The following is a 20,325-nucleotide window of genomic DNA, read 5'->3' on the forward strand; positions in this document are numbered from 1 at the left end:
CTGCAGTAGACATTCTGCCTCCAGGAACAGAGGATACACTGGCAGTCATTGGGAGTTTGATTGCTTAAAAATGCCATTAAATATTCAAGAGATTTGCCTTAAATTGTAAGGCTGCTGTTAATCAAAACAAAGGTATGGAAGGTACTGGGTGAACTTTCTTGATGGTTTCAATAATTAATCAGATTTAGAATAATGCAGGACAGTAAAAAAAAAACCAAAAAAAACAAAAAAAAAAAACAAACACCTTTTTACATTCTGTCCTAGGGTGACTTTATGAACATGTATCCCCAATCACCTGCTCTGTTTATGCTGGATATTAAGTCCTGCAGCTTTAAGCCTGGTTCTGAGAGCTAAGTGGGGAGAAGAAGTGCAGAGTTTGTTATCAGACACTGCACTTGCTGCCCCACATCCTTCACACAGACAGGGTTATCTGCAGTGAAGAGTGCCAGAGAGCTCTCCTTTGCCTTTAGGTAGTTTTTTTGTTGCCTTATTTTAGCTAGCTGAGGCAAAGAAGTTCCCCAGGCTGTGGTTTATTTTTATATTTCTTAGAAATCACTGTCCCTGCTCTGGACTGAAAACCCAGGAGAACACCAGGAGCTCACACCTGTGGCCCACCAGAGCCTGGACACAGCATTTTCCAGCAAGAGGAACTTAGAGTGACTGAGTGAGCCGAGCTACACCCCACAACACGAACTTTCTGAATTTGTTATCTCTTCAGAACAGAGAGAGGCTTTACTGTTTAATATTATTCATTTTTTATGCTTCTGAACACTTTGCTTGTTAAATAAACTAGTTTTTTCCACTTTCTCCAAGGAAATATTTTCTCAAACCATTTAGGGCAGGGGCCACTTGAATCTGCTTTCTAGAGGTGCCCCTTGGGAAGTTTCCTCCCAAATTTGCCCTAAAGCAGAACACATTAGTATTTTCATTTTGCCTCTGGAGGGAGACTTCCTGAAAGTAAACAGAGAATGGATGTGAAGGTATAATTTGCAACAAAGAATTTCAAATGAAAACAAAATTGAAAGAAATTACAAGAATGGGCTAGCACTGGAACAGGAGCTGAGAGAAGTAGAATCTCCATTCCCACCTGGCCTACTCTAAGTTGGCCTTGCTTCAGCAGATATTGAAGTCCTTAAATGTTATAACCTTCTTTTCATAGCAAAACAGAAACATCAGTAACGTGAAAAACCAAAAACATCTTGGCACAGAACAAACAACAGCTTTTACTGGTGTTTTCCTAGTGGTTGGTCAAATTAACAACCTTTCTCTGCTTTACAGTCAGCATTTCCTAGAATTGCACTGAATAATGCAGTGTTGACTACTGAATAGGTACCTATGTACAAACCTGTAAATTTAAATATCCCAAAAAATCACCCCACACAGCAAATTCTGTCTCAGCTGGCCATTCTGGGCTCCCTCCATAGCACATGGAAAGGTGCAGGCAGTTCAGATCCTAATTCACATGTGTCACCACAGGTGCCTACCTTCAAAGCATCTCTTTTGCCCCAAGAAGAGTTTACTATGGATTGGTTGCCAAACATCAGATTTAGATAAAGCCAAATAAATTTCTTAAGCTCATGAACCCACTAGGCTTCTGAATGCCCACTGGACACAATCTAATATGATACAGTTAAGCTGTTTCCAGCATTTTCCTAAACATTGAAAAAAAAAATGCTGTATTTTCCCTTCCATTCTCAATTAGAGATATTTTAAATGAAGCACATAATATGCCAGAATTATTACCCAACATAAACAATGCTCTTGTTTTTGCTGGGCAGCACCTCAAATTGTGTACACTTAGGTAACTGAAGAGTGCTAAATTGTTTCTTTGGTTAATAATTACTTTCAGTATACAATGTGACATATAAGAGCAGAGATAGCTAATTTCGGTACAGGAAAAGAAACTCTCTCAATGAAATAGCAATAATAAATAATAAAACTAATAAAATCAGTAATAAAATGTCCACATAACCTCATATGCTGCATTCCATAACAGTAAAGTACATATGGAGGCTTTCTAGCAGTTGATAGAGGATTACAATATTTTGTACTTTTTGTAGTCCTGTGCCTTAACAGATCGTTTACAAGCAGAACTCAATGAACTAACTCCAGTAACTGTTTTAAAATATATAAATCATTAAAGGCATCCAGGGTTATTGTTATCACTTGTGGCTCCAGGCCTTCTACAAACTAAATCAAGTTATTTCAAACAATGAAGAGCAGTTCAGCCACTAAGATCTATAGTAAAATTAAACAGATGCAGTGAACTACCACAGTAGTAAAACCTGTAAGAAATTATATATACACTAGACATCTAAGAACTCTGATGTTTCCAATTAACAAAGTTTTCTGTGGCTTCAAAGCTACTTGTTTCAATCTTACTTTGTTCCATGGAAGCAAATTGATAGCTTCTGGTTTTCTCATTAGCTAATCTATAAGGCACCTAATTTTACTTTTTGCCATGATCTTCAATTAGAGACAATGGTAAGAGTATAATCTATTCTATACACAAATCTCTTCTTAACATTGTAAACCAGGATGCACAATTGAATGGAGAATTGACATGAAAATGAAATTATTTTAGGTATGCAGGTTAAATGTTCCTCATACAATGTATTTAAAGGTTGAGACTATGAGTGGGTGTTTCTCAACACTACAGGCCAAAGACAGCATTTACTACAGGATCAGCTAATCTTGTATAAAGAGGTTTGGTTCCAACCTTGCTCTGTGTTGAGGTGATCAAAGCAGGTATGCATGGGGATTGCTGCTGTGAGGAGAACTTCAGCAAAACAATCCACAGAGAGATATGGAGTCTGGGAAATTCAAAATAATCTATACTTACTCTTACAGCTTAATTTCCTTCAAGAATCTCCTCCTCAGTCACTATCAATCTTGGCAGGCTATACAAATATTTCCTAGGCACTAACTAAATTACACAAGTCAAGCGCAAAATAAAGACACTTTGAGCTGTGTACTGGGGTTGCAGCAGGGCTCACATTAAAGATAGGAATGAGAGAAGAAACATTTCTTGTTCAACAATGTGAAAAGGGTCCCAATTTATTCTCCCCCACAGCTCAGCTTACAGACTCCAACTCCTCACTGACTGTGACTACAGCAAGCTCCCACTGTAGGCTTCCCCTGCAGACTCAGACTGACCTCACAGTAACAATTCTCTCTGTTTGGTCTGTCCTTTCTCACCTCTCAGCCTGCCTCTGGCTCATTCTTCCAGTTCCTTCTGTTTCCCATCCCTCAGGATTCTCCCTCAACCGGCCAACCCATCCTTTTATCAACTCATCCTTATTGGATAAAGCTGTGAACTATTAAGGGTGAGGCTGGTTTTGGTAATTAATACAGCTGTGACTCATCAGGGGCAAAGTTGCCTGTAATCCCTTCTGCTACATATTGTTACAACAATAATAGTAGCAGAACAAGCAAAGCTGATGGGCACAGTGATCACCCAAAGGCCAGGTTTCCATGCACTACTGCAGTTAAGGGGTTGGATTGATCTATCCTATCTAACCCTAAAACCTGTCAGCTTAAGTTCTTATCAGTCAGCAGAAAGAAACAGTCCTGGAAGTCAGTTCTCACCTAGCCAGGTTATGAAGAATGATACAATATATGCATTTCCTCTTTCTCTCAACCAAAAACTCTGGATGATTTAAGCTTACCTATCTAAAATTAACAGAGGTAGATGTCATCTTCAAAATGTTTAAAGTTTTTAATTTGGTAACTTCCAACATTCACAGAATCGCTATTTAATTAGGAATAGTGTCTCTCCTATCTACTGTAAAAGAGTTACTGCTGTAAGCAGACTACATCTTGTATGCTACAGGAATTTTGCATGTTACCTGTCAGATACTAATCAAAGTATTTGGGACATTTAGACAAAAAATTTTGGTGTTTTTTCAATGCAATCAAGTTTTTAGAAGCTAATAGCTGCTTTCCCATTAGAAAAATCCAAAACTAGAGCTGTGAAGACAGTGCCACGCCCTAAGGAAATAAACTTATAAAACGTGCAATACACTGGATGTGTGCAGTATAGGACCTGACACTATGACTTCCTTAACACTTTCCTTAAGAGTTCATTAACAGAATTTAATTTATCTTAGTTTATGTTAAAAAAAGATTCCTTATATGGAGGCAATATCAAAAATACACATTTTTAAATTATTTCTTATTATATTTGCTTAATGCCTTTTGTTAAGTGTTAAGATGAGCCACATACAATGTTAAGACAACCTCTCACAGTCAGAAGCAGTGCTAGAAATCTCACTTCAGAAGTCTTATCTAAGTTTGGAACTGATGAGCAACAAACCTAGCTTTCCAATACAAGCCTTGTCATCTACAACATACCAAACATAATTTATAATAGAAACCTAGCTACAGTACTTTTCTAACTTAAAAAAACAATCCTAAACCAATACTAATATTTTTGACTGAGGGATAAAGTATTATATTCATTTTCATTCTAATTATTTGCAAAGATTTATTTCTTTAGCGGTCTGTCACGTGAAAAAATATTCTCTGAGACCATAGATGGGAAATGAAACAAAATATGAAACCCAGTTCTTGAGTAGTTAAATTAGTTGTTTTAAAGCTTCTGTGTCACTGCAGTTTCTCTGCTTTGAATTTACATTCTAACATCTCCATAAAAAAGGTCAAAAGCAGTTTTGAAGATGACAATGGCCATTAACCTTTGTTAGTTGTTCCAATTTAAACACACTGAAAACTTCTGTGGTTCCAAATCATCTTCCTTCCCTTCATCTTCAAACTAATATAGTTCAATTTGCTTTGGTGTGACTTACATCAGATCAATACACACCCTTAGCATTTTTATGACATATTCAATAAAAGTATTCCAAAATCTGAAGAGCTGACTTACCATTTTCTTCCAAGTACATGAGAAGGATGCTGCTAGATTCAGTCCCTTCTACAGCATAATCGAGTGCAATATTTCCATTAACATCTTGTAGAAGCACATTTGCTCCAGCCTACAGACAAGAATTAAAAGCACTTTAGGTTTTTGTACTGAAATCTCAAAACACAACTGGAGTTCTTACATGATCCCATTCAAAAACATTTCAAAGCTGGGATTTTTAGGCAGCAGGCTGATTATAACCTGAAACAAAACAAAACAAAACAAAACACACAAAAAAGCAAAGATAAAATGAAGGAGTCATGAATGTCAGAAAAGCTGGCTTTGTTTGAGGCAGTGACACTGCTGCCACACTAGCTGTCCAGTCTGGCTTTGCTGCACAATGTCTGAGTTGCTCATGGGTGGGTTTTGGAACCACCACCATTTGCAGCACAACATTTTAGAGTCAGCTGTCACTGACTGGTCTGCCTTAAACACTCCACCAGTGCCAGCAGTGGTTCAAAAACTGAGTGACAAGCAGCAGGGATGGGCAGACAGCTGCTCTGGTAACCCTGTCAGCTGGCCTGACCTCCTAAGGCTCATCCATCAATCCAACCTCAAAGAGAACCATCCACTGCTAAATAAAACTGCCATTTGTCACCAGCTGGAGACAACGAGCTTGATGATTTCAGCTGTAGTCTCTAAAGAAGTCAGGCTGAAATTTCTCTAAGTTTCATTCAAAATTCAACATAAATGAGCGACAACTAAGAAGAGCCCTTGGGGATGAGGGTGGTGAAATGAACAGATTAATGTGAAGCTTGAAAAGATACCACCAGCATGATAAGAAAACTTATATTTTCTATGTTAAATATTGTTAATGTAAGAATTTTTAGGGAAATCATTTTTTTTAAAGTAAGAAAGCTCTCATCCTTGAAAATATCATCAATATCTGGTGGACAAAGAAGCTTACATTACTACTGTTACATCATTAAAAGGTGCATTAATAGTGAATTGTCATGTATCATCTTTAAAAGGTTGCAACATTAATTAATTTCAAATGTCTCTAAGGCTTTTAATGGCAAGGAATTATAAAACAAATGTGACCTCAGGTAAATTCAATTACTTTTCTTCACAGCTTGTATGATAAAGAGTTAAGGTAATAAAAATGAGAAGTACCAAGGACTGCCTTTCTCAAAACCACAGCAGTAGAGGTCAAATGTAATATGAAATTATTAATAGAAGACATGACTGCTTTTTTCAGGTGCTTTCTCTGTAAGTATTGTATCAAAGAAAAACTGCAATAGTCTCAGGTCCTGGCTCAGAGTAGAATGTGACACAAAAAATGAGCAAGTTCATGTAGGCTTTATGTTATCAAACTTGAAACTGAACTGTTAGTCTGAGGTCATCAGAGTTTCCAACACAGTGATCAGGGCACAGACAGGCATCCAAAATGACTCATCTCAGCTGTCTCTAACATCACTTACATCCTATTAGACCATATTCTACACAGCAAAATAATCTGCTTCTTCTACTCTTGTTGCACTGACTGGAAGGGGAACCTAGAGAGCAAATTTAGATTAGATGTGTATCTTCTGAATTCCTTCCTAATCCTTCTTATTTCCAGTGTAGTGATACAATTTATGATTCCCAAATGAAAAATATCTCTACCTACCATTGTTTAAAAAAAAAAAAAAAATAAAAAAAATAAAAATAAAAAAGAAGAACAAAGGCCCAGGAATGTCCCTTCTGAGGAATGTGTCCTTACTTAAAGATCTTAAATTATTTATTTCTCTCTGAAATCCACAATAATTTTTATATCAGCAGTCTGATGAAAACCATATGAAAAAAGCTGTGGGCTTAGACCTCCAGCCATCTGCAGTACTCAGGGACAGAGTTCTAACCCTTGAGTTGTATGTCCAGAAACTCAGTGCCATCACAACAATATGGATAGCAGTGTAATCTGATTTAGGCACTGCCTGAGGACTCCTAACTTACTCAGATTCCCTAAGGACTTAGGAGAGATTTGGGGCATTTCTCTGCCTAGGTACTACCTCTTGCTTACCTTCCCAGCTAGGCTCTCACAGGTTTTGCACCCAGACAACATCATGCTCAGAAGGGTTTCCTGGTGGAACTGCTTTCTGAACCAGAGACAGCATCAATCCACCTTAGGTGGAAATTGGGCAGATTCCTGGAAGTCTGACTATGATGCACTGAAATTCTTGAAAACCTTCCTGCTGTTGCATACCTTAAATTATTCTCTCAAACCTGTAGGCCAAGCAGGTTATTTAAATATTTGAAATAACTAAATATTTTAGCTTTATTCATATAGTAGAAAGTCCCAGGTGCATTACAAAATATTTTTAATACAGAAATGATGACCCAGCAATTGCCTCTGTCACCTTGGCTTCATGAGTTTTTATTAAGGCAATCAGAAATACAGCAGACCCTGAGCAATATGTAAATATGTGTGGATATTTGAAATTAAAATAAAGAAAAGGATACAAAAAGGACAAAGGCGGAAAAAAATTAATATACTCCTTGCCATGGGGAAAAAAAAAGAAGCCAAAACCAAAATTTTAACCTAATCAGAGGCTTCTACACAATTATTATAATGGTTTAACTGCTCTACAATGTTAGCTGTGTGCTAATTGTGCAGTCACCTGTCAACCCCATCACAAAATCTGACTGTTTTACACCTACTTATATTAGTAATCTACTTTTATCCAATTCCACATATTCCATATATTTATAACAGTATACATTTATACACATGAAAATGTAGAAACATTTTCATAGTATTCTCTCATCTATGTTCATCAGTTTTCTGCAGGCTAGCATTTTTTTCATTAACAGCTTGAACAATTCACTTTTTTGTATTTTTTTTAAATATAATCACATGATTTACAAACCACACCATTTTATAAAATGTCATTAACCATGGACATAGGCCAAGATTAAATGTAGTTCTCCATAAAACATTTGCACCATTTCACTTCCTGTGACATGCATAGTTTAGATTCTCCCATTTATTGACTTTTTCCCATTAATTCCATGAAAAGGTTTTTGCTTGTTGAAGGATATCCAAGGTTTACACACACACCCCTGCATGTTCTCACTTATGGCACAGTTACTGTGCTGATCCTACATCCTTGCCAAAGTCCTTAGTACATAAACAGTTAAGAAGGCAACAGTAATCAGGATGTAAAGCTCTATTTGTTTGAGAATAAGGAAACATACAGGAAATCCCACATGCTCATGGGCTCCATGGTATCATGGCAATCTTGCTCTCTAACCTCAATGGCTTGCACAAATTTTCATTCAAGACACCAAATCCCACAAATCTAGCTGGCTCCTGTTTGTGGCTCCTATTAGACTGGTTTGAATCTCATTCATTAACAAAGCAAAAGGAGTAAAGTTGCTCTACACAGTGTTGTGGTTTAGGTCATTAGCACTGGATACCACTTTACACAAATCCACAATGCTGAACAGATGAGAAACAGTTCTTAAACAAAGCTAAAAAAAAAAAAAAAAAAAAAGCTAAGGACTTCACCACATCAGCAAACCACAGACAACGAAATAAAAGATTAAGTGAGATTGAGCAGCTGCTCTGAGTTCAAAAGCATGTCTTCCTTCCAACTCATTTCAACAACAGATTTTCTGTAGGCAGGAAATTATTTCACAGAAATCATAATACAGCTACTAGAAGACCTGGGGAAAAAGAGTTGTTAAGGATTACAATTACAGATCCTCCACTGATAGTTCCCCTACCTGATGTCATCATAATTAAGTTTTGCCTGCTTAGTAAGAAGAAAACTGACAGGCACAAGCTGAGCAACTCCTTTGTGTTCTCTTTATGAGCACAAAACAATCTAGAAACTATTTTACTAAATCTAAATATTGTCTATCAGAACACTGATTGCAGTTTTAATACTTTAATACTTTAAAACTTCTTTTCCACATAAATTTTTAAGGAAGATTCTTCCCTGTGACACCATAGATTCTTACGATATTTTGGAGATAGAAAATCAATATATACACACTCCAGAGAAAAGATTCCTGTTCCAGAACAAAACATCAGAAGAAATCCATGAAAAAGGCTAATCTAGGACTAGAAGTCTACCATGCAGGATACCTATTTCTAAATATTTAGTTTTACTCCTCCTTCCTCTGGGCTTGACAAAGAAATGAAAACATTTATAAGCTATTTACAAAGATATATAAGTTCAGTACATCCCATGGCAAACAGTACTGCTACTCAAAGATGCTCTGGCTTCAGTTTTGGCTTATTTTACTCTTAGTGTAGCTTGTCAAAAGAAAAGAAAAAAAAAAAGGCAACATACTCCCCTTGTGGAAGACAAGAGTGTGTCTGATAGAAAATCATTCTCCAAATAGGGATATCTGCTGCACAGCTAACCCAAACAGCCTCCTTTCTTTCATACATCTCAAAGAAAAGCAAGCAAGTGGAAATTTCACCTGTACAAAAGCAATCCTTTAAAATTCCGTTCTTCATCCTTTATAGGGCAATTTCCATCACTGCAGTCTGAGGGGGACACACCTTGTATTTCCTTAAATGTGTATTTCAGTAACTCCACACTGATTACTTAAGTTTCAAAGTATTATGTTTTACAAATAATATACTACATCTTCTCTCAGGAGGTTAATTACCTGCAGTTAGCTGAGTACAACATCAAAACACCACCATCCTTCAACCATAATGGATGCCAGAGCTAGGCACAACTTTTCCAAAACAAATGGTTTTCATCAATAAATTCTTATGTATTGAAACCTGAACAACTACAAGTATTGAAGAAATGCAAACATGGGCCTCATTAAGGAGGAGTTTCCAAACTGAAAATATATTCTTCCTTTTTTTCCAGTGTCTTTTAGCCAAATAATCTGAACAAGGACCCAACTCCATACCTGTACATATAAATTCAGAACTAAAATCTGTGGATCACAAATCAAAGTAAGAACTGTTAGGTACACTAACAAATGGTTCATGCATGTCTTACACGGGCTTGTGTAGCTACAGAGAAAATGGGAGAACAAATCCTCCTGCTCAGCTGATTTCCTTCATTGTAGGGCATCATGTTAAGGCATACTCATGAAAATAAATTGTTCCTTAATACAAATTGAAAGGCCTCTGTCTTCCTTTTACATGGACTTGCAGAGAGCACATTTCTCCAAACTGGGCTGGCCCAGGGCACCATTCACAGGACTCCTTCCATAAACTTGAATCAATGGTTACCTGCACAGGACAAGTAATGATCATCTGTCTGCAATATTTCTTCTATTTCAGGGCTTTCCACTCTGTAAGAGTAGCACTCTGTTGCTACTGTCTATAAGCCCATGCCTCTCACATTACCAAAACTACTCTTTCATAGGGAGTAGGAACTGTCTGCCATCTGGAGGAGCTTAACTTGTGATATAATAAAGGTCTGAATTCATTTTCAGCATGCCTGATCCCACCCACATCATAAAAACACAAACACAGAGCACAATCCCTTATGTCTGTGACAACACAGCCTACAGAATCAAAGCTGAATTCAGAGCCTTATAAGTGCCTTCCAGGCATATAAAAGAAACTGAACAGGATAAAAGACATATCTCCAAAAAAACACTTTCAAGTAATCAGGAGATAATGCAGTGCTGAAAATTTTATGCCAATATCTTTGTATAATTGCTAAAATAAATGCATTTCTATTAATACGAATTCGTGCTATGCCACTACTTAACTTATTTTCATCATAGGTACATGCTAAACCAGTCAAGGAATGATCATATAAATGCAGTTTGATATTCACTCTTCCACACATAAGTAAAGTATTTCAGCTGCTCTGTGGATAAGTTCTTTAATTCATGGCACTTCTGGATTCCATGTTGCAAAAATGGGTACCAAAATCCGAATATGCAACTTAACTGTTCATCAAAACAGATTTAGTTTCTTGTTATACTCTAAAAATTAAGATTTATGGGTGCTTGCCAGTGTGCATGAAGAACCTCACAGTGTTTCAGAAATCCCAAGCATGTATCTCTGTGGCATGCTGGGTAAGAAAGGAAAAAGTTTGTGCTAATACAGTGTCTGTCCATAAAAAACTTTGCATAGTTGTATATCTACATATAGGATCACCTACAAAAATCCCCAATTGTATTTGACAACATACTTCTTGATTGTTGAATTACTTCCAAAAATAGCAAAAATATAATACTTTAAAATTGCCAAAGTTCCTAAACCATTTTGGCAATCATTTAGTTCATGAATAAAGCATTTTCCTCCTTAAACTAATAGAATGTAGGCAATGTCAGTTCACAGAAAAGATTTTCAGTAGAGTTTAAAAAAAAAAAAAAAAAGGCTGTCATGGTACATATTACAGATTGCTTGACAGGCATAGTCTGTTTGACTAATGTATGCAGAAGATAAAAGAATTAGCACTGATGACTGAAAATGAAAGACCAACATTCTCCCATCTGTTTGTGCACCATGGGGACTTAAATTCTGCCCATCAGCTGGAAGGCATGAAAAAGGCAAATAAAATCCCACTCAGTTCCAGTACTGAACACTTCTAAAAACACTCTAGAAGTGTAGCATGTTTGTAACAGCATTTTTCAAAGTAAAATACAATTTAGCATGCAGCTATGAAATAAATGTTAAAAGCTACTTATTCAGAAGCAGTCATATAAAAAGTAATGTATATTTCCCAAGTTACCACTATTCCACACCCTAGAAGTACAACATTCATGATTCTATTACTTCTAAAGGCATTCAGATTTGTACTTGGATCTTAACCAGACAGCAAGTTGTATTTCATGGTGGGTTCTTCATATTCTGAATCCTAGTACATATCACCAAGGTTTCTCAGAATTTAAGGTCTTAATTTCTAAGTTAAATACAGTCTGATTTCCCTGACTTAGCTTTGCCTCAAGGAATTATTTTTATTTTCTCTCTTCTCCCACACAAGTATGTGGAATCATCCAGCTAGTTTGACTAGAAATTGGAAGAACAGAATTATTTTTGTAATATCCATTTCTGTTTCTTAACTTCCATACTTCATTCTGAAGTTTTGCAACAACTTCAGCTGATCATTCTTACTGTCATGAAAATCTCTACCTCAAATGCAAGACTAAATTTTGCCATCCAATTTGAGCACTAATTGCTTCAGCCTCAGTTTGTCTTCATATGCAATCAGTGTTGGCTTTATGTCTGTGAGGAAACAGGTCTTAACAAAAATATTTTTTACTCTTGCTTTTCTAAGTTAAATGTTCATTCAGGCATGAGGCATTTTAGTTTAGCCACAGTGTAAGGCAAATGAATCTATAGTTCCTGGTGGGACAGGCCATGGGTAGAACATATTGAATCTAGGACTCTCACATAGCTACGAATTTAAACTTTCAATTGTCCAGTCTCTGCACATATGCTTTATTCAACCAGAAATTACTGAAAACAATCTCACTCTCAAGATACATACTTGTCTTAATACCATATCAATATTTCAATATTCTACAGGCCAATAATTTTCCTTCCATTAAAAAAAGGTGTTACATTAAGGACCAGCTAATGAAGAATTATATATCTATGAATTTAATCTCCAAAACCAAGTATGACAAAAAAGAAAATAATAACTGTGTTTATTTCTTACTTTCCTACTTTATGGAAGCACCTCTTTGTTTGAAACGCGTGTTGCACATTTTCAGTGAGGGCTTCTCAGAAAAGAGACAAAATTATGAGGTGTTAAGGTACCAGGAGGACTCTAAGAATGTGAAGACATTCTATTTAGCTTAGTATGCAAAAAAAAAGAATATTATTTGGAATAATTACATTAATTGGATGTACCTGTTTGATTGTCACAAAAATAAGTTGCCCCACTTTTAACACTTTTAAAACCATTTTGCCTGAAAGCATGAAAAAAGAGAAAAAATTCAGAATATATTTTTCTCACTGAAATTTCGTATTTTTACTGAATGTGGAGGTAGACTAAAGAATTGAAGAAATCAAAGAAAAACTCGACTTGCATGTTATATATCACCAAAAAAAGTCTTCTTTGCCTAGAATAGCATTCTCATTCTGCTCTATTATTAAGACACTGCAGCAAAAAACCAAAAGATCAGAATGAGGTCAAAAAAAAGGATAGTTGAAGTACAGAAGGAGGGGTATTTGACTTGATATTGCCAGCTCTCAAATTATTTGGCAAGAAAAGGGAATTAGAAAGGAAACTTCAAAGAGCACTGATGACTAAAGACTAAAATTCCCCCATCTGTTTCTGCACATGGGACTTGCAAACTTCCCATCAGTAGCAGAGCTTACGGGGGAAAAAAATGAAATTATTTGAGCACTGAATGCCTCTGATAACAGTATAGAAGCCCACTTTATTCTAATTTTATTTTAATTGTAATCATTAAAAATTATGACAGACACACAAAAAAATGATCAGTCTCTGTCTTATATAATACTCCAACAAAAGGTCACTTTTTGAAATTGCCTTTTATTTTTAGAACAAATAGAAAGAAATTCTCCTTCACACTAGGGAGTGAGCCTTTGGAATTGTCTGTCAAAAAGTCTTTTAATCTGACACCACAGTTAGAGTGAACAATTACTTTATAACCATTAAGCAAGATTGTAATTACATAAGGTTAAACAAATCTTATACTTTAAGAATTAAAAAGATTACTCCCTGGAGTTAGCAAGAACAGTCACTTGTATACAAAATAGGACAGTTAGTAAGGCATACCTTTAGTTTAGGCAAAATGGAGATAAGAAACATCCTCTTATGATCCACTACTGCACTGATGAGTACAAATACATTATAAGGCATCAAGGTTTAAGTTTTACTAGCATGTTTCCTTATAAAGTTCTATGTGTTGGTATGTATATACATATATATGCATGTATATATGGGAAACTAGTCACACACACATATAGACATAGATAGATAGATAGATAGATAGATAGATAGATAGATAGATAGATAGATAGATAGATAGATAGATAGATAGATTAGATATAGATAGATAGATTAGATATAGATAGATAGATTAGATATAGATATACACACACTCCAAACAAAATTGTGGGAGAAAGTTCTGCCTTGTAGCTTCACTTGGAAGTTTCCACCCCTGGCCCACCACAAATGAGAGCAGAACAAACAATACAACCACATGGCAGCAAAGAAAGGAAGGTGATTTTAATGGTTCAGTAAAGACTGAAAGTTATTTTCTGAAGACCTTGTAGTTGACAGGTTCAGTGCAAATAACATAAATGCAGGAAATCTAACTAGGGGCAAACCTCAAGGTCCTATTTAACATGATGGTTTTCTCCTTAAACCAATGATTTGGGAAGTTATCTTCCCTTCCTCTCTATGCACACTGTCATATCCATGTCTATGTATTTATGTAACTTGGAAAACACAGATGCTGAATGTTTTGATTTTCATTCTCCAGTCTATTTTGAGATTACATACACATACACACGCATGTGTGTGCATACTGTGTATACAGATGTGTGTGCATGTGTGTGCATAAATTAAATACACTTAGAATGGCACACATAAATAGCACTACTTCAGGTATGATATCAGATTTTACCCTTTTATTAATACAGAGAAAAAAGTCAGCCTATGTTAATGTATATACACATACAGTAAAAAGAAAGAAAATCTGTACTACACATCTGGTGTAAAAAGCAAGAGATTAAACAGTATACAAAAAACAATAGCTGTGTAAAACATAGTTTCTGCAAAGATAAATGTATCATGCAAGGAAGTAAGAGTACAAAACTGCTATTTTACTCAGTAATTTGCATTTTTGTTATGAGATAGATTCATTGTGTTGATTGATAACATCAGCATGTTCCCAAGTGTACAGGGAAGGGACTACAGCAGCTTAATCTGCACTCTGGGTGATGCTGCCTTGCTGGTTAGTAATTAAATCTAAATCTTCCAGAAACAAATCATCATGTGAAATACCAAATCTATTTAGAGAGTTTAGTATGCCAGTATCACCTTAATAGAAAACTGGCTTCTCTGAACATCAGCATATAATTAGACAACTCATCAGAAAAGCAGAAAACTATTATTTTCCTGTGTTTAGGTAATGAATACAATGCAGTAGACAAGAAAATCTTCCAGTCATAGTCAGTAGTAACTTGCTGTGTGGGATTGCAGCAAGTTAGTTCCTAATACAGCTGTGGGGGAAATACACACTCCATGCCAAATTTTGAAACTGATTAGATGAAAACAAAAACATATACTTATAAATCCTAGCAATACAAGTATAACCACAGCTGACATTTATATATTAACCAAGCTCCAGGTCTGTTTGCAATAATTGGTCTCTGTGGATTAATATATGTATTGAAAAAGTGATGAAATTCTACTCAAAATTGAAATAAATACTTCAACAACATAATGCTATACCATCCATCAAGGATTTATCTATGTGTTTTACTAAACAAATTTTTCTCATTGTGTTCATAAAGTGTAATCTTAGCAGTTGATGAAGTAACAGGTATTAATCTATCAACTACCTATCACTTTGCCAAGAAACAATTGTCCAGAATAATTACTTTACCATTCTCTGGACTTCATTCCAGAAAACAAATTTTTACACATTCCATTACTGCCACAATTTTAAGGAATATCCTTCTTCCCAATAAATATAAGTCAGTAATATTGCAGATTCACTTTAATTCAACAAATAATTTTCATTTTGAAAAATATTACTCACTGCATTTTAAAAATTCTTAATATATCACAGCTTTGTAGGGAGTCATTAGAAATTTAAGACTGATTTGAAATTTAAGTCTGATTTGATAAACTTTGACTTCAAATAGCTGAAGATACAGCTGTTATTCAGAAATAATATAAAGGTTAGTTTTCTCCTGTGCTTTCATAAGCTATACACTTTTATATATTTTCCTACACCTTTTTAACCTTAAATCCTTGCAGACAGCAACCACATCCTGCTCAAGCTCATTATCAAAACAGAAAAGATAAAGTACATCCAACTTTCCATTATTTTTCTTTTCATTACTTTAACTCCTACAATTCCAACTATCCAACCCTGTCTCATTATTTTATACTGTTCTACACTGAACTGAATTACCTACTTTTTCCACACATAACCCACACCAATTATTCTAGAATTGGAAAGTCAATGCTTTTTCTCCACCTTTCCTATTCTAACTGAAAAGTCTTCAAACACGTGTGCAAATGTGAGTCTTTTAATGACCTTCATGTCACCTCATTTATTAGCTCCACTAACCCTGCACTGTTACAATTTACCTAAACCATCTGCTTTCAGTATGTAAGCCAGTTTTTCCTGCAGCAGTTTTCTTTCCAATGACTATACACATCAATCTTTATAGTGTCATGTCAAGGTAAGTTGTCCTTGAACTTTTGATAAATTTTATCAGCACTGCATTTTCCCCTACTAGCTCACTCAGAAATTCAAGAATTCATGGAGGTTCATTTGATAGTTATTTTTTCCCAGGTTCATGCTACCAAGCCCTTTTAAATTATGCATTACAAACTATGCCATAGTGATATTTCATTCAGTATTTCTGGAATACTGAAAACACACGAAATGTCATATATAACAGAGGCTGTTGGTTTGAGTGGTTTGGGGACTATTTTAGCATTCAGAGACAGCTCTTATCCAAATAAATATTATATTAAATAATATAATAAAATATTTTTATTTTATTCATAAATAGTACATTTTTATTTAATTATTTTTATTCTTATATTTTAACGAGAAAAAATGGGTTGAATGCTTCATTAAAAAAAAAAAGCTTAAATCCTAGTGATATGGTGATTCAAGGTCTGGTTCTAAGTTCAGTTTACTTCAATACTTGATGTCAAAATCTGTGACAGTAGGAAAACATTGCTCAAAAAGATACATAGATTCAAATGAAATAAATGCATTGTTTGTCCTGATTACTAAAGTATACTGCCTTTCCAATGTCATATACCAATTAAGCAGATGTTTTAATTGAAATTTGGCTAGGAAAGGTCCATCTTCCCTGATGTCAGCCTTTTGGAAACAGAATTTACTAACATTTTTAAAAATAATAAAACACTCTTTTTTTCCACTGAAAATCCACATTTTATTAAAAAAATAATAAATACTTCTGAGGTATACAATTACTTATCTAAATGCCATTCTCAACTTACTTCCAGAAACTAAACATCTAGCTTTTGTGGCCTTGGGACCTCTTTTCTTGAGAAAATAAAAAGCCTTTTTTTCTTTTTTTTTTTTTTTTTTTCTCTCCCTTGATTTCATGCTATTTGGCCATTATGTATTTTGCTTTTAAATATCTGGAAACTATCAAAACCAAACAAACAGAACTATTTCAAATGCTTGAAAAGCAGTATGTTTGCCCAGCACTTAACTTCTCTTTCTGAGATGTGTTCTTCCATGAACTTTTCTCCTGTCTGTTTTTGGGCTACAGAAATTAAGCATAGTCCAACAGACATCATAAAACTTTACTTGCCATTTATTGTTCACAATATTGTATTTTTTAATATCATCTGTATGTGACTTTATTGTCTTAGGAACACAAGCAGAACAATTATATCCACACAGCCCTCTGAACACCTGTCATGTGAAAATACAATGTATCTCCTGAAGCATCAGTTTGGAAATGCAGGTAACACATATAATCTTATTTACAACTTTAGGATCAATTTTGAAGCCAATTAAGGTTTAGGTTAGGGGTTTTTTAATCCTATTACTCCTGCACAGAATGCTGCTTTCCAACACATATGTTCTAACTTTAAGAAAGCTTAGTTTAATTTCTGCCTTAAGTTTATTGTTGAACACCTTTGCAATCATTTGTTTTCATGCTAGTAGTACCTACAGGTTTTAAAAGCTTTTTCATACCTCTTCATCTATCCTGATATATTTACAGAATTTTTTACAACCTCCCTGTTTGGTTTTTTTAAAGTATAATGTATTGCTTTTGCTCCCTTCTTTTAAGATAAGCTTTTTACTTCCACGCTTATCCTTGCAGGTTTCCTTGGTACAATTTCCCATTCCTGAGCCTGGCTGTAGATAGCTAACTGCAAGATGTCATCACTTGGACAGTAACAAAATCATTCTTCCCTTTCTCTTGGCAATATTTTCATTCTGACAAATCCAAGAATCTGTTTTTCCCCACCTGAAGTTATATGTTAGGAGCATACAATTGTCTTAAAATTGACTAAAGCTCTGAGGTCTTTTTCCAAATTTCCAGCTGATGGTTCCAGAGCACATCACAGAAATGTCTGTTGCTCAGACCATGACCTTGTATTTGTACACTGAAATTTCAAGCTATTTTTATTACTTAAGTCTTCAAAGACACCCTATTATTTCTACACAACATTATAATCCTCACCCCCAATAGATAAGACATCTCAGCATTGTCTTCAACATACTGCATTCTCATACCCTAATTTTCCTCTCAAGGTTACCACTGAAAACTCAAAATAATGTCATAAGACCAATCCTAATGAAACCTCAGCAACTCTCAGGCCCATTTCTCTATTAATAGCTGTGCTGTAGTCTTTTTACCAAGTTCTTCACTACCAAGCAGCTTTTCATTTCTGCAATTTAACTAACAGTTTTCCTCAATTCCCTAGCTACTCCATGAGAAACTCACAGAATAATTATGCCAGTGATTCAAGCAGAGGTCACTTGGCATGAAGAAAAAATTTCACCTTCTACAAATATCCCTCGGTGATGGAACATCCCCAGATCATCTTCTTTATTCACAAAACTATGTTCACTGAAGATCAAAGCCAGATGTTGATTTTCATTTTCTTGTCATTCCTTGATCCTCTTTCTCTCAGGAAAAAGAGAATTGGGAGCTTATAAAAAAATCCTCATTTTTGTACATGTTGTCCATCTCTCAGCATACTTTTCCTGACCCACTCCAGCCAAAACTGGGGGGTGATATTTTTTTCCAACAGGTTTAACTCTCTTTTACCTCCAGGAGTTTTTGTTTCCTGGAAATGCTCCGATGCTAAGAACTGCACAGTGCACAGATCTGCTGCTTAATAGCCATGGTCTGTGTCCTAAGTCTCATCCCCAGCCTCAAATGTTTTCCACCTGGACAGAGGGACAGAGGCTGAAAAGGAGGGAGGAGGGAGGAGAGTTAAAAGTGCGTTTGTGAGAGAGAGGGAGGGATTTCTAGACATCAAGTAAGTATGTAAATACTCTTCAGTCTTACTTTCTGTGGCTACTTTCCATGTAAAAAGGCTTTGATTTATGCCATGATTTAGCATTCTTTGCACAGGGAACTGCAGATTCTATTTCACTGGTTATTTCACCTGTCAATTGAAGTTCAATGCTATTTCTTTTCTTTTTATATCATCCCCATTTTTTTCCTAGGTTAGCTCATTACTTTCATGATAATGCTCAAAGTCAAATGCTTTGACCATTATGCTGTATCCAGTTAAGTTCCTGTTCTTATCTCTCTTTGGACCACCTTTAGTGCTGCATGACTAGCCAGCTTCATCCCTTTCCCCCACTCTTAATGGAGAAAGACTAATACATTTTTACAGTTTCCCAAGAGTATAAGAGTTGCCATCTGGTGTTCAGCAACTCATTAAAAGGCATCACCTTGATTAGTTAATTAGTGGCCTTCATCTAGGTTACTTTTGTGTTATCTCAGCTAGCAATGATGAAAGATTATAAGCCAGTAGTACACACTCTCTGGAAGTTCCCTCCTACGCTTCTCACATCCACCAGCCTCTGCAAACTCTGAGTGAATTCAAATAGATACTCGTAGCTTTCACAGAAAAAAAAAAAAAAAAAAGCTATTTAAATTTTCTTACTACAAATTCGTAACTGCCTCTAGAAAGATAGAAGAATAATTTTTCTTTCAGGGTACATGATCATTTATACTATCAATTGTTAGCCACTGCCTCCTCATGACCTCTAACTGCTCTCCATTCTTTCCCCATCCCTGCTTCCTCTCATATTGACTCAAAGGAGGAAGTCACACTGAGCAAGATTGAGTGGGAGGGCAGAATTGCTTCCTCTGAGGAAGTAATTGTTTCTGGAACTATGAAATAGGAGGACCTTTCTTTAAGTTTTAAAGATAATGGCATTTTGATCATTTGTCTGTGCTTACTAACACAGCCTGATGCTGTTGCAAAGAATAAGGGCAAAATAACTATATAAGTGCTGTCTGATTACATGACTTCAGATATGTGTCATTATTAACTGTATGGGGAAGCAGAAAAGAAAGTTACAGCCCCATCCCACCAGGAAGTCAGTTCACCTAAATTTTTTCCAGTAAAAATATATCTGATTTTGGAAAGGGGATTTTACACCAAATTCAAAGGTGGATTATGCATGCAGTGGATAGTATTAGATACCTGATACTGCTCATCTATTGTTGCTCTAAATCTAATTAATGATTTTATGCTAACTCCCTTTTGCACACTGCCAAAAACAGATTTTCCTAAGTTCTTAAATAGGGGAGAGAAAAA

At 35.5% G+C, this 20,325-nt stretch overlaps 1 protein-coding gene across 1 annotated transcript in view; it reads right to left on the minus strand.

Annotated features, from left to right (window-relative positions):
- Nucleotides 1–20,325, minus strand: part of MYO16 (myosin XVI) — a 353,826-nt gene that overhangs the window by 201,940 nt on the left and 131,561 nt on the right. Inside the window, exon 5 of the mRNA XM_079322616.1 lies at nucleotides 4,883–4,991. Coding sequence (XP_079178742.1) covers nucleotides 4,883–4,991 — 109 coding nt within the window. The remainder of the gene's footprint in view (nucleotides 1–4,882; nucleotides 4,992–20,325) is intronic.

This window comes from Erithacus rubecula, assembly GCF_903797595.1.
Source record: "Erithacus rubecula genome assembly, chromosome: 1".
Classification (NCBI taxonomy): Eukaryota; Metazoa; Chordata; class Aves; order Passeriformes; family Muscicapidae; genus Erithacus; species Erithacus rubecula.